Below are 22,096 nucleotides of genomic sequence, written 5' to 3'. Positions count from 1 at the left end.
CAGCTGCTGGTCTCTACCACCTGTGCTCTTTTGCGTCCGGGGGTCCGTGGGGAGGAGATGCAGCAGGCCCAGTGCCTCGGGGAGCATGGCCCACCCCACAGATACATGTGCAGAGTGTGGCCAAGTCCCCTGCTTGACCAGGCTGGGGACTTCCAGAGGTCGCCTGGCCCACAGCCCCATCCTCCTGTGCATCAAGGTACAAAGTGGGGGCAGCTCCAGCAGATACCCGAGACCCAGTCACGTCGACTGGGTGACAGAAAGCAAGTTTTTGTTCCTACATTTGCAGTCGGCCAAGAAATGGGCATGAGTAACCCTCCTGGGGTGTTGCTGGCCCGGAAGGAGCAGTGTGCTCTCCTCAGCTGGCCAAGCTTCTGTAAGGGCCTGTGCGTCCAGCTAATTACTGAGAGCTCTGCTGGGAGCTGTCCAAGGTGGTGGTTGCCTGCCCCCAGGTCTCTGTCCTCCTGGGCCGCAGTGCTGGGGGCCCTGGGGAGGGTACCCTCTTTGGGGCTGGCATTCAATCCAGGCTTGGGGAGGTAAAGGCAGCCCAGAAGTTTGGGGGAAAGGACCATAGAGGATGGCCCCGTCCTGCGCGCCTGGAACCCAAGTCCGGGCCCAGCTTTGCCCACAGCTCCGTGGGGCTGTTCCCATTCCCAGCACCCCAGAAGGCCTCGGTGGGGCGGGACCCTGAGCTGGACGGCGGGCTGAAGGTGGAGGACCCGGGCGACGCCTACCACGTGGATGCCAGGCACCTCCTCTACCCCAACTGCCCCGTCCAGCGTTTCCCAGTGCCCAACGAGAAGGTGCCCTGGGAGGTGAGTGCCTGTTCTGCCGCGTCCACCAGGCTGCAGGGGCCTGGTGTCCTGGGGGGAAAGCAGTCCAGCCCCCTGGGCGGGATGAGCCCGCTGAGGCCTCACAGGGACATGACAACAGATGAGAAAACGGAGGCACGCGGTCCACGTGGCCAGAGGGGATGGAGCTGGGGTTTGAGCCAGGACGCTGGTGGGCCTCCATCCACACACAGCCGACTGCCCTGCTTTTCCGACCCCCTGTCCCCAGTGAACGGTCCCTGCCCTGTTTCTGAGTGCCAGGGAGGCTGGAGGTGGAGAGAGAGAGGGAGAGATGGTTGAGGCATGTGGGTGCCCCCCCGGTCTTCTCTCTAGTTTTCCTTGGAACATTCCAGGCTGTTACTCTTCCCCAGTCTCTGCCACTGGGACCCCTTCTCCCCTCTAGAGCCCAGCCTAGCCCCTCACCCCCATCCTGGGGGCTGGGCCGGGTGTGTGTGTCCTCAGGTCTGCTGAGCTCGGGCTCCCAGGCCCTTTGGGCCGTCCCAGGGTCTTGGGCTCTGAGGTCAGCCGTCCTGGGTGCCAGCTGACCTGGGGTGGTGACCGACTGAGGGGAGCCCCCATGTCGTGCAGACGGAGTTCCTTATCTACAGCCCGCCCTTCTACACGGCCGACAGGAAAAACAAGGACCTGGTGGACCCTGTGGGGGAGTGAGTGCCCTGCTTCCCGCCTGGACGGGTGGCCCGTCCTCCCTGGGGGCTGGGCCATGCTGGGAGGGCTGCGGCCGGGGAGGGGCCCTCGTGGTGGACCCCCTGAGGGCTCACCACGGCCGCTCTGCATCCCACCATCTTTGTCGGGGACGCGACCTCTCCTCTCGCTCCCAGCGCCCTGGAGCCTCTGTCCAGGATCAACTACAACGCGGTGGATGGATGCCTGGACCGGCGCAGCTTCCATGGGGTCTACACTGTGCAGGATGGGCTCCCTCTGTGAGTGCAGCCTGGCCCTTCTCCGCGGCCTCTGGGGGTTTCCTTCTGGGGTCAGGTTTCCTCTCCGGCAATGTGGGCGCTTTTCTGATAAAAACAAACAAAATACGGAAGAAAAGAAACACCCACATAAGGCGTTTCCTTCGTGGGGAGGCGGGGGCCGTGGGCTGGTCCCGCTGGCCTGGGCGCTGCGCCCTCGTCCCCCGATGTAACCTTTACGGCTTCCGTTCCTGTGGTGTGGAAATGGGGTAAGACGTGGACCGCCCGGCTGCCAGCTGCACCGATCGTGAGAATGAAGCGGGGGAGCTGTTAAAGGGCCCCTGGGGTTACGTGTAGGGGACGGAGGTGTTTCCAGGTCTGTTCTCTGTAGGGACGGGCACTGAGCCCCACTGTACAGGTGAAGAATCAGCATAAAGATGTCAGGTGACCCACGGTGTCAGGCCCAGCAAGCACTTAGTGGACGCCTACTGTGAGCCAGCCTGGGGTTTGGAGGTCAGAGGGCCTCCTCTGATGGGGTTTGCTGGGGAAGCAGCACCACAGGGCGGAGGCCGAGGAAGGGGCAGTCAGCATCTGCGGAGGGACCACAGGTGGCCAGGACGTGGGGGCTCCATGAGCAGGCGGTCGTTGAGGGCACCTGGGGGAGGAGGTGTGTGGTGGGCCTCTGGGGAAGGTTCTGGAACAGGGAGCAGAGGCTGTGGAAGGAGGTGGTGGGAGATGGGTGGGGCAGGAGAACAGACGTGTCCAGGAGCGTCTCCAGCCCTGGACAGGGGAGGGGACTGGGGGACGTGGTGTTCAGGACAAGAGCAGGACGGAGTGTCCCGGCGGGGCTGGGGGGACGTCGGGTGCCAGGTCACAGGCCGGCTGAGGCCCTCAGACGCAGCACGATGGTCGGTCAGGCGCTCTCTTGGGGGGTCTGCGGTGGGGCTGGGCTTCTGCTCCCAAGGAGACTCCTTTCCTTTCCAACTCACGCCAAGGTGACCTGAAGCCTTGGAGTCCCCCAGGGACAGGATTCGGGGTGGACAGCCCCAGTGGGTGATGCGGAGTCAGCCAGACCGGTCAAGGGGCCCGTGGGTGTCGGGGGTCCTCTCCAGGACTCTATACGGTGGCCTCCTCCCTGCTCCCGTCCATCCTGGGCCGGGGCAGGTGTGGGCGGCACCGGCACGTGCCCCGTCAGAGGCCCCGCCTGCTGCCGCGGCCTGGCTCTCCAGCTGCAGGCGGCAGGCTGAGCAGACCCCTGTCCGTCCAGGAACCCCATGGGCCGCACAGGGCTGCGCGGGCGCGGGGACCTCAGCTGCTTTGGCCCCAACCACACACTGCAGCCCGTGGTCACCCGGTGAGTAGCCCCGGATGAGCACACAGCGTGCGCCACGCGCCCTACCCCGTAGTGGCCTGGATAAGCACGGGCGCGCCCCAAAACACAGGGCAGGAGCGTCTATGCCCCTAGGAAAGCCCAGGCCCTTCCTGCCCCCAGGCTGCCCTCATTTCCCTGTGGGTCCCCCTCTCTCAGAGGCCCCTTGGGGGAGGGACAAAGCCAGGGCCAGGGCTCACTACGCAGACAAAATGAAAGTCCATATCCATCTACCCGTCATTTCCAAAGAGTCCCAGAGGTGGAAGGGCTGGGTCCAGGGCGCGTGCTGCGTTAAGGCTTTTGATAGAAAAATACTCTCCCAAAAGGCCTACCCGTTCTAGTCGGACCAGCAGTCATGGGAGCGGTGGTTACTATCTCTGTGCCCCTGGAGCAGGTGCTCAGGAGTGGGGGGTGCGTTGGCCTCCCCCGCAGCGGGGGAGGGGCTGACATCAGACCGTCCCTCCTGCAGCTGGAGGCGGAACCAGGACGGCGCCATCTGCAGGAAGGGCATAAAGAAGATGCTGGAGGTGCTGGTGGTGAAGCGCTCCCTCTCAGAGCACTGGGTGCTGCCAGGGGTGAGCCCGCGCCCGCCGTCCCGGGGCCCTGCGCGCCTTTGTGCGTTCCACCCAGCGAAGGAGCACCACCCGCCTGTGGTCGCTGCCCTGCACGGCTCAGACTCGATCCTTGGTTCTGAATGACAGAGGCCGGTCCTTGCCTTTTAGAGGGAATTCTCCCTCCTAGTACCTTGTTTTGCGGTTGTGAAAATGGGTTCAGGGGCTCTTCGGAGTGTAAGCACTAATTGAGCATGTACTGCATCCTGGGGGGCACCAGGCCCAGGGCTGGGGCTGCCTCGGAGGCTAGACTGGGTCTCCCTGCAGGGCTCAGGGGTTGGGGTCAGACGCGGCTCCCAGGTGGGTGTCTCAGGCGCGCACCTGCCCCTAGCCCTGGGGCCCGAGCTGAGCCTGGGGCTGGGGACGGGGGTGCACAGGCCCTCAGCTCAAGGGCAGCAGCTCCTTGCAGGACTGAAGGCCGGCGTGCACCCCAGAGGCCTTGTGGTGACAGAATTGGGGTGTGGAAGGCCCTGGGCCTGTCCTATCCAAGCGGGCCCAACCGCTCAGATTCTGACCCGTCAATCTGCCCTCTGCCCCCCATGACCCTGTCACTGCTCTGGGGTTGGAGTAGGCTGACCCTGACAGGAGGACCGTGTCGCCCACCAGGCCCCTGGCTGGTCTCTGGGTGCAGCTCTGTCCGGGGTCCCCTCCTCTGAGCCTGTACCCAGGAGTCCATGATTCGCCCAACTCAGCAAGAGGCCGTCGGGTTTCCCCACCACCCACCCGGTGGCCCAGCAGCTGCTCTGCTGTGACAGCAAGTTAATGGGTGTGTGGGGGGCAGTGGTGCCACTGAGGGTCTTCAGACCCCAACCAGGATTCCAGGGCCCTGGGCGGCTCTCGTTCCCGCAGCCATAGCCCCTGTGCCCTCGAGCTGAGGGAGCGCGGCTCTGAGCCCAGGCCCGGCCCTCTCCTCCCACGGGTTCTCTGGCAGCATTCAGCCTCCCTCTCTGGCACTTAGGTCTCTCCTGCCGACGGGCATCTTCTGAGCTGTGTCCCTGTGTCCCCGAGAGCCAGCCCCCACCCCCCCAGCGAGGGGCTAGGGCGTCTCCAGGGCCTACGTGGATGGACTTGATGTGGACTGAGAGAGTCCCCTAGATGGATGGAGAGGGGAGTGCGGGTGCAGGCCCGTGTCTGGGGTGTCGGGAGTGGCCGGGAGCCTGGTGTGCGAGAGCAGAGGCTGGACACGGGGACAGGGATGCACGCAGACAGGACACAGCCCAGCTGGTGCGCAGGGTGGTGGAGGTCAGGGGGCTGCCTCCCCACAGTGCCCTGCGCGCCTCAAGGCTGGGCCACCCTCCTGCCCCGCGGACTGACGTGGACTCTGGGCTCTGGGCAATGTCACTCCAGCCCCGAGGCAGCTGCTGTCAGACACTCGTCCGCCTGTGGCTCCAGGGGGCTGGCCCGCTGCCCACGCTGGGCAGGTGGCCAGAGGAAGCAGGTCCCCAGACAGCCGTGCTGACCCGCCCCTTCCTCCCTCTCTGCTCAGGGCTCCCGGGAACCAGGAGAGACGCTGCCCCGGAAGCTGAAGCAGGTCCTCCGGAGAGAGTTCTGGCCTTCCTTCGAGAGCCTGCTGACGCAGGGCATGGAGGTGAGGTCATCTTTCTGCTCTGCTCACACCTGTGCATCTGGGGCCCCAAGGTGCGGGTCGTGACAGCTGCAGGGCGGGCCGCGTGGAGCTGGGGAGCCTCCTGGAGGGACCCACGTGTCCGCGGCTCTGGGCCCCTCGCCTTCTCTCTCTGTCTGGGTTTGCTCCTCCCGAGATCAAGTGGGGGGCCACAGCCTCTGCCGCCCTGGGGCCGGGGCACGCCTGGTGTCCGGCCCACACTCCCTCTTGCCCTGAGCACAGCTGGGCACAAAGACGTAACTCAATTTTCAGTTAATTTGCAAAGGCCATATTTTTAGGTCCACATTTCCGAATCCACCTCGCTCTTTTTCAGGACCACATAATATTTTGTGCCATGATTTCTTTAAACAGTCCTCCAAGTGGGCATCCGAGTCGTTGCTGGTTCTGTCTCTGCGGCGTCTCAGGATGAAATGGGCAATGGCCGATGTTTACGGTTTTGCCCTACAAAATAAGCAGTTTCACAGGCTTATCCCCTGCAGCCCCGCAGGGAGCACTGCCATCTCTCTTTTCTCTGCTCTGTAGAAATAAACTTCTTTATTTGTTGAGGTAAAATCCAAACAACAGAAAAGGAACCACTTTGAAGTGAGCAGTTCAGTGGTATTTAGTACACAGACGGCGTGGTGTGGTCACCACCTCTGTCTGGTTCCAGAACATTCCATCACCCCAAAAGGAAGCCCATACCCGTTGGCAGTCACTCCCTTCCCTCCCCCGCCCCGGGCACCCGCGAGGCTGCTTTCGGTCTCTGCGGGTTTGCCTGCTCTGGACGGTTATTATAGGTGGAATCACACAGCGTGCAGCCTCTGGTGTCTGGCTTCTTTCACTTTGCGTAATGTTTTGAGGTCCACTGACCCTTTTTAATCCTCCCAAAGACAGTCGAGGCAGGTCTGGGTAGCAGGCCAGAGACCAGAAGGGAGATGAGTGAGGCTGTGGGTCCCCACGATGTGTCAGTCAGGCTGAAGGTGGTGTTGGGGGCAGGTGGATGGGGTGGGGGAGAGCCAGGAGGGGCTTGGGTGCAGTGGACAGCTGTGCTCAGAGCATCCCAGACCCGGACCAGTTGCAGAGAAAGCATGGGGCCCCTTCCTCTGGGAGAAAGCCTGGGGGCTCAGGGGTCCATCAGGTGAAACAGCTCACACCTGTGCTGCCTCCCAGGTGTACAAAGGGTACGTGGATGACCCAAGGAACACAGACAACGCCTGGATCGAGACGGTGGCCGTGAGCGTCCACTTTCCAGACCAGAGCGACGTGGAGCTGAAGAGGCTGAACTCTGTATGTGGCCTGGGTCTCAGGCTCTGAGGAATGGGGGGACCGGGGGATCAGTGCTCCAGAGAGCCTCGGGGTCTATAGGGAGGGGTCTGAGGGATTCCGGGGCCTGGGGCCAGAGCTGGCCAGGACCAGAGAGTGGGAGCTGCGTGGGTCAGAGTTGTGCCCAGAGGGTACCAAGGGGGCATCCAGGAGAGGCCAGAGGGCAGCAGAAGGAGGCTGGGGCACAGTCGGGGCTGGCCAGGAACGCTGGGGGCCTCCAGGCTCACACCCAGGGGAGGCTGGTTCCAGCACTTATGTGGGGTTGCCATCCCCAGTACTTAGATCAGTCCTACGTATCCCTAATCCAGAACTGGGACCAGGAAGTCCCAGGGAACAAAACCCGGGCTGTGTCTGCAGACAGAAAACCCCAGAACAAGGCTGCACCTCTTCTCTCTCCTCCTTCAAGGGGTTTTAAGGCTTTGTGGGCATTTTCTGATTCGTGCCTGTGCAGCAGAAGCATAAAGCACGCGGCCATTGGCCAGGCCTGTGGCAGGGCCAGGAGCCAGGTCGTGGGGCCCCCGTCACCCCCTGGTGTCTGTAGCCTCGGGGTGTCTGGGTGGGGCAGGGCCGGCTCAGGAGGGAGTCAGGATCTTACCCCTGTCCTTGCAGCACCTGTACTCCTGCGACGCGGGGGTGTCCATCCGGTGGCAGGTGGTGGACGAGCGCATCCCACTGTACGCCAACCACAAGGCCATCCTCCAGAAGGTGGCCGCCTTGTTCGGGGCCTACTACTAGCCTGGGGACGCAGCCCGGGCAGCTCTGCAGGAGCCGGCAGAGCTGCTCCACCCACGGCCCGCCCGGATCAGCAGCCCCTCTTGCCCAGCTGTTGAACTGGGAGGCTTCGGGGTGCCCTGGGAGGAGAGCTGAGCAGGGAGCAGGTGGGCTCCGGCCGCGAGGCAGGGCCTCAGGGTTGAGGTGGCCACGGGGACTCCACCAGCCAACACTGCTTCTCCCGAGCCTGCTGGCGGCCAGTGGACACCCTCCCGGCCACATCCTGTGAGCAGCATGTCCACCATCAGAGGCGTCTCCACCCAAGCCTGGCACCTCCTGGAGAGTCGGGGTTCCCCTGTGGCCTCCTGCTCAGGCCCACACCCCCGAGAGGGCCTCCACCGGGACCTAACTCAGCCCCTTGCCTGGCCTGGGGCGGGGCACCATGGGACCCATTTCCCTTGGCTGTCAGGGCTGAGCCCCTTAGCAGGGCAGGAGGTGCAGGCAAGCTCCGGCCTCCTCCCGAAATGCACAGGTCTCTGCCTGTGTGCTGCCCCGGCACCCAGGCGGGGAGGACGCAGACGCCCTGTGCGGGCGGGGGCTCTCCTGCACAGGGTGCCCCCAACCCCCACCCTGAGAGCCCGGGAGGAGCGGGCGGGAGGTGTGGACCGAGGGGCCACCCAGTTCAGCATCAGCGACTCATAGGCCATCAGGAGCCGTGGAATGTTGTGAAAACCCCACATTAAATCCGCTTTCCTACACCAGCCTCGCCGCCTCTTCTGTGCTTCCCTCAAAGAAAGTTATAGACACAAGCAGTGGTCAAGGGGCTGTGTCTGGGTCACCAAGACCTCACCCAGCCCACAGCCAAGCTTCCTGGGGCCTGAGGGGGTCTCCTGTGGACAGCCTGCAGCCCCTCCGGTCCAAACTCATGATTTCTCCTCCAATCAACACCCCCCAACACACACACACACACACACACACTACCTCTTCCTCATTTCCTAGACCCCGGCTCTGGCCCCCAGCTGGGACTCAGCCCCTTGCACCTCCCCCCTGGCCCCACCCTGCAGGCGCTCAGCCACTGTGGGGGCCTTGGTTTTTAACTAGAATCTCATATCCAGCCAAACTAGTGTTCACGTGGCAGCACCAAACAAAGACCTTTCAGAAGCATAAGGACCCAGAAAGTGTGTTCCTCATGCACCATTTCTGAAAGAATTTCACAAAGATGAATTACAGAAAAGCAAAACACACTGTCTTGGTCAGCTTGGGCTGCAGAACAAGGCACCACAGATGGAACATTCACTTTCTCACGGTTCTGGAGGCTGGGAGTGGGGGGTCAAGGTGTGGGCAGGGTGGTTCCTGGTGAGGGCTCTCCCCTGCTTGGCCACAGCCACCTTGAACTCTGTCCTCAGGTGACCTTTCCTTGGAGTGTGCAGGAGAGAGGTGGGGAGCTCTGGTTCTTCTCTTATAGGGGCACTAATTCTATCAAGTCAGGGCCCCACCCTTATGACCTCATTTAACCCTACTTCCTTAGAGATCCTCCCTCCAAATGAGGTCACACTGGGGATTATGGCTTCAATGTAGGAATTTTGGGGAGGGACACAAACATTTAGTCCAACACACACACACACACACACACGCACGCACGCACGCACGCACGCATGCACGCATGCACAGACTGAGCTCTGTGGAAGCAAAGGAACCAGTAAATGTAGGGCCAAGTCCTGCCATTGTTGAGGCATAATATAAAAAGAAAATTTAATGATAGCTTCTTGTTGAAACCCCAGCTGGTCTCCCTGGGAGCCGGCAGGAGAACAAACGCAGAGAATCCAAGTGCAGCGCAGGTCTCCTCTTGCTCATGAGGAAGAAATAGATGCTGACCGGGCATAGCGCTGGGAGAGAAACGCAGGCGGTGGGACCTGTAAGTGTATCTATCACAGGCCCAGGGTGACCTCCAGAGGATAGAAAGAGAGGAATAATGTCAAACCACCGGAGGAAACAAAAGGAACGACCTAATCAAGGAAAGAAAAAATATCAGTAGAAGATGGTTCACATAAAATAAAATGGCAGGAAGCAATTATGGCACAAATTGTGAGTCATATTGGGATAAAAACTAAATTAAAAAATTTCTCTTCTTTTCTATATGTTTTTCTCTATCACCCAAAAGACGCATGTACTAGATGACAGCACAAGGGATTCATCCTAACAAACACTCCCAGAAGGAACACTGGGGAGGCAGGTCCAGCAGAGGACAGAACCCAAGGCTCGAGTTTGTCCTTTTAAGGACAAAGGAGAATATTTGAGTGGGAAAAGGTATAAGTCCTTGAAGAAGATAGCACTTTTGTGAACTGCTCTCCACCTAGAACAATACCTTTTTAAATATATAATCCAAAATTGATAGAAATTCATGGAGAAATGGGCAGATTCACAGTAATGTTTGAGACTTTTCTCTCAGAAATCAAGGAATCAAGGAGCAAAAGAAAAATAGGGTGGAATTTGAATAACGCAGTCAACAGGATTGAGGTCATTCTGTGTGGCGTGTGTGTGCATGTTTACCTACGTACTATGCGTGTGTGTATTTCTCTATAAATACATATCATATATTATACATATATATTATGCATAACTTACACATGCATGTGTTTATGTGTAAGTCGTGTGCAATATGTTTCTTTAGGTACAGTGTGTGTGATGTGTATGTATACTGGTAGAGTAAATGATGTGTAATACGCACATATATGTACACACAGTCTATGGCGTGTGTGTCATTCTGTACCCACCACCACAACAACATGGCCCGGAAGAGACACATGGTTCTCAGACACGGAACGTTCACAGAAGTGGGCGTGCATCACACCCAGCAAGTGTGTGGATCTCAGCAAGTCTCCAAGGGAGCTCCATCGCTGAGGCCACGCTCGGCTCACAGCTTCCGAAGCGTAATGTTAGAACGCAGCTGTGCCCCAGAAGAGGACAGAAGATACATCAGTGGTTCCACATGGTTCCAGGTGCCTTCCCGGGACGTGAGTGACCAGTCCCCTGACCATGGGAAGGGAGCTGAGGCGGCATCGGGCAAGGCCACTGCGGCGCCCCACCCTCTGCCCTCCCTGTGGGGGGCTTCCGTCCTCACTCCGGAGCCTCTAGTTTCAGGGCAGGAGGACCAATGGGGAGCGGCAGTGTCTCTGTGGGGAGAGCGCTTGCTGTCCCCGAGCCTCTGGTCGGCACTAGGTCCAGGGCCACCCCTGCCGCTCGGGATTTGGGGCAAGTGAGGCCTGCGGGCTGGGTGCCGCATGTGATTCCACGCCCTCCACCTCCCGCCCGAGACCTGCACCCTCCTGGGGAGCAGCCAGAGCCAGACAGTGAGAGTCCCAGGTCCCAGCCCAGGGCTGGGGCTGAAAGTCTCGGGAGGGAACAGCTAGGACCCTAAATGCACTTATCTGAAAATGAAAAGAGTGAAAGTAGGGCTTCCCTGGTGGCGCAGTGGTTGAGAGTCCGCCTGCCAATGCAGGGGACACGGGTTCATGCCGCCAGTCCGGGAAGATCCCACGTGCCGCGGAGCGGCTGGGCCGGTGAGCCATGGCCGCTGAGCCTGCGCGTCTGGAGCCTGTGCTCCGCAACGGGAGGGGCCACAGCAGTGAGAGGCCCGCGTACCGCAAAAAAACAAAAAAAAGTGAAAGTAAATTATCTGAGATTATGACTCAAGAAGCTCAAAAAATAGCTACAGCATCAACCTAGGGGCTCAGGCAGGGACCAAGTCAGCGTTTAATGAGCGGGAAAAAGTAAGAACTGGCATGTGGTGAATATATTCAGAACTCGGCTCTTGAAAAAGGGCAACAAAGTGGACAAAACTTGGAGAAGAGGAAGAGTGAGAGACCTGGGCGGGGGGCTGTGTGCTGGGGCGGGGGGCGAGGGAGACTGCCCTGGAAAACCCGAACTACTAGATAAGGTGCAGGTGGCCTCCACTTCCCCGGGAAATGGGCCGCCCTCTGCTCCCACACTGAGGCGTGAGGCCCTTTGGTTCCGAAGGGCTTCGGGAAGGGCGCGGGGGGCTGGGCCCTAGCTGCTCAGGCCCAGTGCTCGGGAAACCCTCGAGGGGAACCAACGTCAGGGCTTTTCGATCCAGGAATTCTGGGAGATCCAGGGAGTGTAGGAGGAGGCCGAGTCTGTCCCAAGCTGCTGCGGGTAACGTTGCCCAAGGCAATCCATCCATCAAGGCTCGTTGGTGAGCTCAGGCCCTGCTTTTGTGGTGCTGGGCAGCGAGTGGGCTCTGTCAGGTGCTCTGGGTCCAGCCCCTACCCACGAGCTGGCTGCAGTCAGCAGAGCCTGGCCGGCCTGGGGTTCTGTCTGAGGGTCCCCATGGCTGCACGAGGGCAGGAGGCAGGGCGGCTGAGGGCCACGCTGCTGACTGTGGACGGGCAGGTGGGGGAGCAGGGCGGTGAGCACACAGCTAGACGGCCGGCCACGCCGCAAGGATGGCCCGGTCCCAGGCTTCTCTGAGGTGTCTTTGTGGGCAGGCAAGGTTTCGGCCTTGCCAGGATGTTTTATTCATCCCCACCATAGTGGCTGCAGCAGGCTCTGCTCCCTCCCACCCCCTCCCCAGGGAGGTGCACGCAGACCTTGCTAGCAAAGCAGCCTGCCTGATGGGAAGCAATTAACCAGCGGGAGCATCGTGCTTTCTCCCTGGAGTCAGAAGGCCTGGGTTCTAGGTGGATAAATGGGTGACGCAATCAGCGCGGAGCCCAGTCACATCTATAAGGGCAGCTACAGTGGGCAGACCACGTGGCCAGGATGGCATTAGAAGGTTTCTGGTATTTCTGAGAGCAGGCTTGTGGTCTGGAGTAGACAGTGAGCCAGGCTCTCGCGTGGCCCTGCGGCCTGGACCCGGCCGGCTGCCAGCACCTTCAGTGGAGACTCCGACGTCATCAGCTAGTGAGGCCACGGACCAGTGAGGTGCAGGAGGGCAACACTGCACCTGAACGGACCCATCCATCATTCTATCCATCACCTACACGCGCAACCACCTAGGAACGCACACGTGGCCAGCACACCATTGTTTTCTTTTATTGAGGAGTTACACGCCCTCAGTCGCCCGCCCACATCTGAAGTGTGAGCAGCTTGGTGGGTTTTTTACTTATGTTGACGACCAGCACCCAGATCAAGACGCAGAACGTGCAGCCCCAGCAGCCCCCTCGCACCTCCTCCCCGTCCCTGCCTCCACCACCTGATCTTGACCTTTCCATAAACAGAAGCCACAGCATGAACTCGAGTGTCTGTCCCTCCCCCCACTGCATAATGTCTGTACTTTTGGGTGGTGACCACATTCAAGTGTTTAACTTAAATATTAAAAATATTCCATAATTTGGGGCTCCCCCTTCAATCTACTCTACAATAACATAGCGGCAGCTGCACAGCTCGTCTTATTTATATCCCTTTAAAAGACTGTTGATGGTAAGATTGGAGGGGCTCCTACCCACGTGGATGTCCACTGCACGGCCGGGGACGGGCACACCCTGCAGGGCTCCCACCCTACGCGGCAGGTGGTCTGATGGGACCTGACGCGGTCTGTGATGAGAAGTGACAGCTGACACCACCCCCTAAAGTGGCCACTGGCATAGCAGTGAAGAGTCCCAGCTAGGAGTCAACTAGAGGGAGAAAATGGGCTCAAAAAGGACTCAGTCCGGAAGAAGGCAGGAAAAGAGGAAAAGGAAACAGAGCAGAGGGACAAATGGGGCAGAAACAGAGGACAGACGGGAGCTCACGGTTCCCGTCACCCTGTGGATGTGGGTTACCAAGCCATCACCTGCACCACCAGCCTTATTGTGCGCCCCGTTTCCCCACTGTGCCCGGGGATATTCCAGGATCCCACATCCCATTTAGTTGCCATTTCTTGTCTTTTACGATCTCTCCCTTTTGGAAGCGTACTGATCAGTCACTTTGTAAAAAGTGCCTTTCAATTTGGGTATGTCTGACGTGTTCCCACGATTGGAAAGAGATTGTGCGTTTTGGGCAAGAATACCATGGCAGTGATGCCGTGTCTTTCTCAGTCCGTGGTGTCAAGGGCTACATGATGTCAGTCTGTATTATTACTGATGATATTAACCTTGGTCACATATGTAAGGTAGTTTCTGCTGGGTTTCTTCACTGTAAAGCTATTATTTTTTCCCTTTGCAGTTAATATATGGAGGATGAAACTTTGATGCCATGGAAATCCTGAAGGAAACTAAATATAAAGACATAGGAGGGGGGAGGGGTAAATTGGGAGATTGGGACTGACATATACACACTACTATATATAAAACGGGTAACTAATAAGAACCTGCTCTGGGCTTCCCTGGTGGCACAGTGGTTGAGAATCTGCCTGCTAATGCAGGGGACACGGGTTTGAGCCCTGGTCTGGGAAGATCACACATGCCGCGGAGCAGCTAGGCCCGCAAGCCACAACTACTGAGACTGCGCGTCTGGAGCCTGTGCTCCGCAACAAGAGAGACCGAGATAGTGAGAGGCCCGCGCACCGCGATGAAGAGTGGCCCCCGCTTGCCACAACTAGAGAAATCCCTCGCACAGAAATGAAGACCCAACACAGCCAAAAATAAATAAATAAACAAACGTGGGGTTTAAAAAAAAAAGAAAAAGAAAGAAAAAAGAATATTATTAGAAAAAAGAAAAAAAGAACCTGCTCTATAGCACAGGGAACTCTACTCAATACTCTGTAATGCCCTATATGGGAAAAGATTTGATATACGTATATGTATAACTGATTCACTTTGCTGTACACCTGAAACTAACACAACACTGTAAATCAACTATACTCCAATAAAAATATTTTTTAAAAAGACATAGGAGGTTAAAAGCAAAAGGATGGAGGAAGATATCCCATATCTTATCCCATATCTTATCCCATACGCTAACCCATCAGAACAGAGAGCTGGAGTGGCTGTTAGTGTCAGAAAAGTAGAATTCAAGGCAAAGAATCTGGGGATAAGGAGGCTCTTTTCATAATGATAAAGTGGTTGATTAATCAAGAGGACATACTAATTTGAATATAAGCCTTCAAAATGCGTGAAACAAAAAATGATAGAACTGCAAGGAGTAACAGACAGATCTCAGGAACCTCAACACACCTCTGTCGATAATTAAGAAGCAAGTAGATGGAAAATCAGTAATCATACCGTCAGCAGACTTGACTTCACCAATATTTATAGAATATTCCTCTGAGCAATAGAACACATATTTAAGTACACACATAACAATTTTTAACATGGGCCATATTCTGGTCCTTAAAATGAGTCTAAATAAGTTTAAAAGGATCTGATGCATACAGTGTATGTTCTCTAACAACAATGGATCTAAATTAATAATCAAATGCAGAATAATCTCTGCAAAATCCTCAAATATCTGGAAATGAAATAACGTACTTCCAAACCCATGGGTCAAAAAGAAATCAAAAGGTGTATTTGCAAATATTTCAAACTTAATGAATATGAAAATACAACATAGAGTTTTTGGGACACAGCTAGAGCAAGACTTGGAAATTTATACGCCTACGCAGGCATAACTTGTCTTATTGTGCTTTGCTCTATTGCACTTGGCAGATATTGTGTCTTTTACAAATTGAAGGTTTGTGGCAACCCTGAGTCGAGCAAGTCTATTGGCACCATTTTTTCCAACAGCATTTGTTCACTTCGTATCTCTCTGTAACGTTTTGGTAATTCTTTTGATATTTCAAACTTTTTCATTGTTATTACATCTGTTACGGTGATCAGCGATCAGTAATCTTTGGTGCTACTACTAGACGATGGTTAACGTTTTTTTTTAGCAATAAAACATTTTAAAATTAAGTTATATAAATTTTTTTAGACATAATGCTATTGCACACTTCATAGACTACAGTATAGTGTAAACATAAGTTTTATATGTACTGGGAAACCAAAAATTTAAGCGACTCATTTTATCTTGATATTCACTTTATTGCAGTAGTCTGGACCTGAACCTGCAATATCTCCAAGATATGCCTATACTAGAGAATAAGAAAGGTCTCAAATCAGTGAGCTCATCTTCCTCCTTAAGATACTAGAAAAAGAAAAGAAAATTAATGTAAGTAAAAGATTAGAGTAGAAGTCAATGGAAAAAAATAGAGAAATCTATGAAACTAAGAACTGGTTCTTTGAGATTATCAATAAAATTGACACACTTCCATACTGACTGGTCAGTAAAAGGAAAGAGAGAAGACACAAAGCACCAACATCAGGAATGAAAGAGGTGACATCACTTCATACTCTATATTGAAAGGATGAACAATTTTATGCTGATAAATTCAACAGATTTGATGAAATGGGCAATTCCTTGAGAGATGCAAGCTATAACATTCAGTCAAAGAAAAAAATAACCTCAGCAACTCTGTATCTATTAAATAATTCCACAGGATGTAAAAATAATGATACATCATGAGCCAGTGAGATTTATTTCAAGGACACAAGGTTGATTTAACACTTGAAAGTCAATCAGTATAATCCGTCATATTAATAGACTAATAAAAATATTCTTCATAGATGTAGAAAAAAAGTTTGACAAAATCCAACATCCAGTCCTGTTAAAAACTCTCAGCAAACTAGTAATCGAAGGAAGCTTTCTTATACTGATAAGGACAGCTACAAAACCCTACAGTCAACATTATTCTTAATGTGAAAGACTGAATGTTTCCCCTTAAGGTCAAGAGGAACAAGGTTATCTGCTGTCACTCCTCCTATTCGGTATTGAACTAGGGCTCTAGCCAGCACAGTTAGGTATGAAAATGAAGTAAAAGACATTCAGACTGGAAGAAAGCAGTAACACTCTTTTTATTTGCAGATAACGTGATTGTATATGTAGAAAATCCTAAGGCTTCTATTAAAAAGTTACTAGAACTAATAAGTGAGTTTAGCAAAGTTCAGATCAGTCTATAAAAATCTATTTTATTTCTATATATTAGCATTTAACAAAGATAAATTGAACTTAAAATACCATTTACAATAGCATTAAAAAATCAGAGATAAATCTGACAAAAGATGTGTGAGATCTGTAAACCAAAAACTACAGAACACAAATGAAAGAAATAAAAGAAGCTCTAAATAAATGAGAAGATATACCATGTTCATGGATTGGAATACTCAATATTGTCAAGATGTTAATTCTCTTAAACTGATCTGTAGATTCAATGCAATCCCACACAAAACCCCACTAGGCTTTTTTGTTTTTGTTTTTAATTTTTGGCTGCACCCCGAGGCATGTGGGATCTTAGCTCCTCGACCAGGTATTGAACCCACACACCCTGCATTGGAAGGCATAGTCTTAAACATTGGACTGCTGGGGAAGTCCCCACTAAGCTTTTTGGGTAGAAGTTGTCAAGCTGATTCTAAAATTCATGAGGAAATACAAAGAATCTTGGATGACCAGAAGAACTTTATAGAAAAACAAAGTTGGAAGAATCGTACCTCACACTGTACACCAAAACTAACTCAAAATGGATAATAGACCCAAATGCAAAATATAAGTGCAATATGTAAGATTTCTTACATATGACACCAGAAGAATGATCCATAAAATATAAAACACTGATAAATTGGACTTCATCAAAATTAAAAATTTCTCTTTGAAAAACTTTAAAGAGAATGAAAAGACAATCCACAGAATCAGAGAAAGTATATACATATCACATATCTGGTACAAATCACAAGGAATTCTCAAAACTCAAAATAAGAAAACAACTCAATTAAAAGGGGTAAAAGATTTGAACAGAACACTTCCTTAAAGATAGACAGCAAATAAACAGATGAAAAGACACTTAAGTCATGAGTGAAGTACAAATTAAAACCACAATGAGATATACCCTTACACACCTATTAGCATATGTAAAATTAAAAAGAGTGACCATACCAAGTGCTGGTGAAGGTGTGCAGCATACGCAGCACAGGAATGTAAAATCGTACAGTCACTTGGGCAGTTTCTTAGAAGTTAAAAGTAAGCTACTGTATGATCCAGTCATTCCACTCCTAGATATTTACCTAAGAGAAATGAGTATTTCTCCAAACAAAGATTGTACACAATTTTCATATCAGCTCTCTTTGTAATAGCCAACAACTGGAAACAACCCAAATCTCCATGAGCAGGTGAGTGGATATACAAATGGTGGAACATTCCTGCAATGTCTCATTACTCAGCCCCAGAAGGAATAACCATTGATAAACGCATCAGCACCTGGTGAACCAAAATGAATTATGCTGAGTGAGAGAAGCTAGACAAAACGTACACATCCACGATTCCATTTATATAAATTACAGGAAATGCAAACTGATCTAGTGATAGAGCGGATGAGTGCTTGCCTGGTGATGGGGATCAGAGGGGATGGATTGCAAACGGGAAACTCTGGGGTATTTACTATCAATACTTTGAGGTGGTGATGGTTTCACGGGTGTATACAAATGTCAAAATGTATCAAATTTGAATATGTGGTTTACTGTATATCAATTACACCACAGTAAAGCTGTTATAAAAACCCTAAGGATGGCTCAATCCCCACGTTGCCTACGCGCCTTGGACGCCCATGCATGGACCCTAAGACGCGAGGTGGAGGAGTGGGGGTGGGGATATGGGGGGTGGGCAGGAAGAGACCCAGGTGGGCGGAGACCTAACTCCATTAACGCTTTGGCAGCCACTGGCACCATACCTGAGACAGACGCTCTGGGGCTTCGCGCTGACCCGAGGGTCTCCAACTTCCCCGCCCCCGCCCCCGCCTCCCACATCCTGGAGCCAGAGCCAGGGGTGGGGCTGGACACGGGCAGGGGCGGGGCTTGGGGGGGGTCCCCCCACGACCCCGCCCACAGCTCAGGAGACACACTCCTGTCTAAAATCCTGATCCCAGGCCCGACTCACGCCTTCCCACAAGCTAGGCTCCCAGGCCCCGCCCCGTGTAGCCTCTACGGCCCCGCCCAAGGCCACACCCTTCGTCCTCAGGACCCCCTCCCCCCATCGTCCAGGCCCCGCCCCACTCAAGACTCCGGCCAGACCTCGCCCTGGCCCCACGGCCCATCTTTAGGCTCCGCGATGTCCTGGCCGCGTCCTGCCACACAAGCTCCGCCCATGCCCCGCCCCTAATTCTCAGGTCCTGCTGTCGTTCAGGCCCCGCCCCGCTCCGGACTCCGCCCCGCCCCACAGCTCCGCCCCAGACTCCGCCCAGGCCCCGCCCCGGGAGCGCAGGCCGAGCCGCGTGTGTACCCAGCGGCCGCGGACTTGGGCGTAGGCCTTCGGGTCGCCGCCGCCCTCCAGGCGTGGCGCCGGCTCGGACTCCAAGCGGCAGAGAGCCTCATGCACAGCAGCCTCCGGACGCGGCCGCGCAGGTAAAGCTCCCGTCTCATCCCGGAGCGTGGACACCCCCGCCCCCGTCCATCCCCCAGCCGGGAGTTCCGGGGGTCCTTAGGGTCCGGAGCCTGGGGATCCCGAGGTCCGAGGTCTGGGGTCCCCCCGGGGCCCGAGCCCCGCCCGCCCAGGCCCCGCGCGGCCCCGCCACTCCACGCCCAGCGCGGGCCGCGCGCCCAGGGCTTGGCTTTTCTCTTTTCTCGTTTCCCTTTTTCAAACATAATTGAAATAAAAGGCGCCGACCGCGATGCCGGTGCGGGTGGCTGTTCCCATTAGGGCCGACAGAGAAGAGCTTTAATGTTATAATTGTCAAAGGGATTGTCACAATTAGCAAAGCGCTGAGCTTCTGACAGCAGCCTAGCCCCGCGGGGATGAGGGTGCCGGCTGGGCTCCCAGCGGTGGCCGGCGGTCGCCCTTGCATTCCAGTTTCTTATGAAAACCCTGCAGCCCAGTCTTCCTGCTTTCCAGCCCTGAGTAGCTAGGAGGGGTGGACTCCCATCACCCCGTGCTGTCCAAGCCCCTGACCCCCAAGGTGTGCAGTGGGTGTGTCCAGGGCAGGGTGGCAGTGTTCTCGGTCGGCTTTGCTGGGCACAACCCCCAGCCAGCAGTCAGCACAGCCTTACTCTTCTGGGTGGCAGTGAGAATATCCAGGAGTAAGTCACAGAGACCCCCCCCCCGGTCAAGTGTGTCCGTTTGGCTGTGATATCTCCCCCAAAGTCAAAGTGTGCCCCCGGGTCCCCAGCCAGGCCACCGCCGGCGACGCTGACTGCTCCTCTCTTTTAGGACCGAAAGAGAACACCGTTCTTCCTGGCACGTGAGGAAGCAGAGTTTCTGTCTGTGTGGGATGGTCCCTTCCGCACCGGTACCGGGGAGCGGGGAAGCGTGTAGACCGCAGCACTGAGAGCAGCGTGCCATCTGTCCGCAGGTGGTCAGGATGGGCCCCATGGGCAGACAGGGCCCGTCCTCCCTGCCGGTCCCCACGGGAGGCTCTTGCCTCCTGCTTCTCTTCTGCCTGCGGTTGGGCGCCTCTTGCCCGCAGAGCTGCCAGTGCCCTGACCATGCCGGGGCCGTGGCCGTCCATTGCAGTGGGAGGGGCCTGCAGGAGATCCCCAAGGACATCCCCACTGACGCTGTGCTCCTGAAGCTTGATGCCAACAAGATCGCCCGCATCCCCAACGGAGCCTTCCAGCACCTGAACCAGCTGAAAGAGCTGGACTTGTCTCAGAACGCCATCGAGACCATCGGCCCCGCCGCCTTCTCGGGCCTGGCCGGGGGCCTGCGGCTGCTGGACCTGTCTCACAATCACATCCGCAGGATTCCTAAGGACGCGCTGGGCAAGCTCAGCGCCAAGATACGCCTGTCCCACAACCCCCTGCACTGCGAGTGCGCCCTGCAGGAGGCCCTGTGGGAGCTGAAGCTGGACCCTGACTCGGTGGACGAGATCGCCTGCCACACCGCGGTGCAGGAGGAGTACGTGGGGAAGCCGCTCATCCAGGCCCTCGACTCTGGCGTCAGCTTCTGCAGCGTCCACCACAAGACCACCGATGTGGCCATGCTGCTCACCATGTTCGGCTGGTTCGCCATGGTGATCACCTACGTCGTGTACTACGTGCGCCAGAACCAGGAGGACGCCAGGAGGCATCTGGAGTACCTGAAGTCCCTGCCCAGCACTCCTGTGTCCAAGGACCCCATCAGCCCTGCGCCCTAGCGCCCGATGGCTCGAGCAGGCCGAGGCCCACCTGTCTCCCGTCACTCTTGTAGTAGATGGTGACTGAGTCCCGCCTTCGATGTTCCCCCGGGGAGGGTGACACGGCTGCTTCTGTCCAGTGTTTCACTCTGACAGAGCACTTTCCACAGGACACCTTCAGGTCAGGCAGTTCTGCCATCAGACCCAATGACAGATGGGGACATGGGCTCAGAGAAATGGAAGTGATCCAGCTGGGATGTAAAACCGGGCCGTCCATCCTGAGACGTCCCTTCCGCGCTGGGAGCCTGCCCCGCGGGGCGCCCGCCTCTGAGCCCCCAGCATTCAGAGGAGAAAGGGTGCGTGCCCATGAGTGAGGCTCCCCGAGGAGGTTGGGTGCATTTTGTTGGTTGTAGGCACAGGTCGTCCTGCCCCGTGGAACTGGTTTGCCTTTGCTTCCCCAGTATTTCCTGAACACCTCTAACCACCGGGCTCTTTCCATAGCCAAGTGGTAGAGACCGGATTTTTCTCGGGAGATAAGTGGAACATGTAACCTTTGAACAACTCTGTCAACTTTGTTTATTCTCAGAATGTTTGTTAAGAGTAACACTTGTACCAAAATTTCAGTCCAGTGAGAAGGGGAAAAAAAAAAAATAACAACCCAAAACCAAAAAAATTAAACCATGGAGAGAAACCTGAGGATGGTCCATAGTAGCTCCTCAGGGGGCCGTGTTAGCAGCCTGAGAAGTGTGGCCGGTCCCCGATTCCTGCTCCTGCGGCTGTGGCCCGCCCCAGGGAGCCTGTCATCTTGGGTCGCTCCATGCCTTGCTTTTCTACTCACTAAGCAGCTCCTTTGCAATGGATGGGAGGACCGACCTCTGTTTCAGGGCTGTTGGACAGGTTGCTTCGTTTCCTCCAGTGACGGGGACTCTGTCTCCTTTTCAGCTTTGCTGACAGGACTCTCAGTGCTACGTTACTGCTCAGTTTTCTTACCTAATTCATGTTCAGGGTAGACTTTACCTCCACCTGTGTAACCCTGATCTGTCTTTCCAGTTTTATTTTTCATGGTCTTTTTGTATGAGTGTTTATATTTTAAACTACTTCAAATATTTTGGGGGGAAGCAAGTCAGGGGTACATTGCTCATGGATCTAAGGTATAAAGGACAGATGCTTAGAAAGGGTAAAGGTCGAGGGAGGTTTGTACTCGGAAAGTGTCACGGGACTGGCAGTGGGAAACACATTTACGCGTTGACGCAGCGCGTCACGATTTTTCAGTTGTGGTGCGTTAAAAAACAACCAGCAGATGCCGCTGCCCCCCCACACCCCAGGGCCGCGCCTGCGCGCACAGTGTGAGCCGGGGGCACAGCGCCGCCCGCGGTCACCGGGGGCACAGCGCGCACAGTGTGAACCGGGGGCACAGCGCGCACAGTGTGAACCGGGGGCTCTGTGCTCTGAGTGTGGGGTGGGCCCTTTTCTGCCCACCGCCCAGACCAGGGTGCAGGAGTGGGGGGCAGGGCTCAGATGAGGCTGCGAATGGTGCCGGGGTCCTCAGGTAACCAACGGCCCACCCACCCTTCCAGTGGGAACTAAAAACGCCGAGCAGCCGGCCTGGGTGCCGGTCCACTCGTGGGACAAACGCCACGGGAGCAGGTACGTGTGGCCGCCGGCT

At 55.4% G+C, this 22,096-nt stretch overlaps 2 protein-coding genes and 1 non-coding gene across 7 annotated transcripts in view; all 3 read left to right on the top strand.

The window, feature by feature from the left end:
* The window catches only part of TRPM2 (transient receptor potential cation channel subfamily M member 2), a 49,532-nt gene extending 41,413 nt beyond the window's left edge, over nucleotides 1–8,119 (top strand). For all 5 annotated transcript variants that reach the window (XM_027079926.1, XM_027080096.1, XM_027080008.1 and 2 more), the window contains 8 exons: nucleotides 655–812; nucleotides 1,416–1,492; nucleotides 1,667–1,768; nucleotides 3,012–3,098; nucleotides 3,583–3,688; nucleotides 5,211–5,312; nucleotides 6,498–6,614; nucleotides 7,260–8,119. In XM_027079926.1, the coding sequence (XP_026935727.1) occupies nucleotides 655–812; nucleotides 1,416–1,492; nucleotides 1,667–1,768; nucleotides 3,012–3,098; nucleotides 3,583–3,688; nucleotides 5,211–5,312; nucleotides 6,498–6,614; nucleotides 7,260–7,385 (875 nt within the window). In that variant the 3' untranslated portion in view covers nucleotides 7,386–8,119. The remainder of the gene's footprint in view (nucleotides 1–654; nucleotides 813–1,415; nucleotides 1,493–1,666; nucleotides 1,769–3,011; nucleotides 3,099–3,582; nucleotides 3,689–5,210; nucleotides 5,313–6,497; nucleotides 6,615–7,259) is intronic.
* On the top strand, nucleotides 5,178–5,254 carry LOC113624303 (Z6 small nucleolar RNA). Its single transcript, XR_003434300.1, has one exon. It is a non-coding gene; the product is annotated as a Z6 small nucleolar RNA (small nucleolar RNA).
* Nucleotides 8,120–18,575: 10,456 nt separating the features above from the next.
* Nucleotides 18,576–21,497, top strand: LRRC3 (leucine rich repeat containing 3). The gene is made up of 2 exons (XM_027079727.1): nucleotides 18,576–18,724; nucleotides 19,527–21,497. Exon 2 carries the CDS (start codon nucleotides 19,678–19,680, stop codon nucleotides 20,449–20,451), a length of 774 nt encoding a protein of 257 aa, XP_026935528.1. The 5' UTR covers nucleotides 18,576–18,724; nucleotides 19,527–19,677; the 3' UTR covers nucleotides 20,452–21,497.
* Nucleotides 21,498–22,096: the final 599 nt, after the last annotated feature.

This window comes from Aethalodelphis obliquidens, unplaced genomic scaffold (assembly GCF_003676395.1).
Source record: "Aethalodelphis obliquidens isolate GAN/ISIS:26980383/991018 unplaced genomic scaffold, ASM367639v1 scaffold1, whole genome shotgun sequence".
Taxonomy (NCBI): Eukaryota; Metazoa; Chordata; class Mammalia; order Artiodactyla; family Delphinidae; genus Aethalodelphis; species Aethalodelphis obliquidens.
Note: the sequence above shows the minus strand (reverse complement) of the source record. Positions and strands in the feature narration are given on the sequence as shown.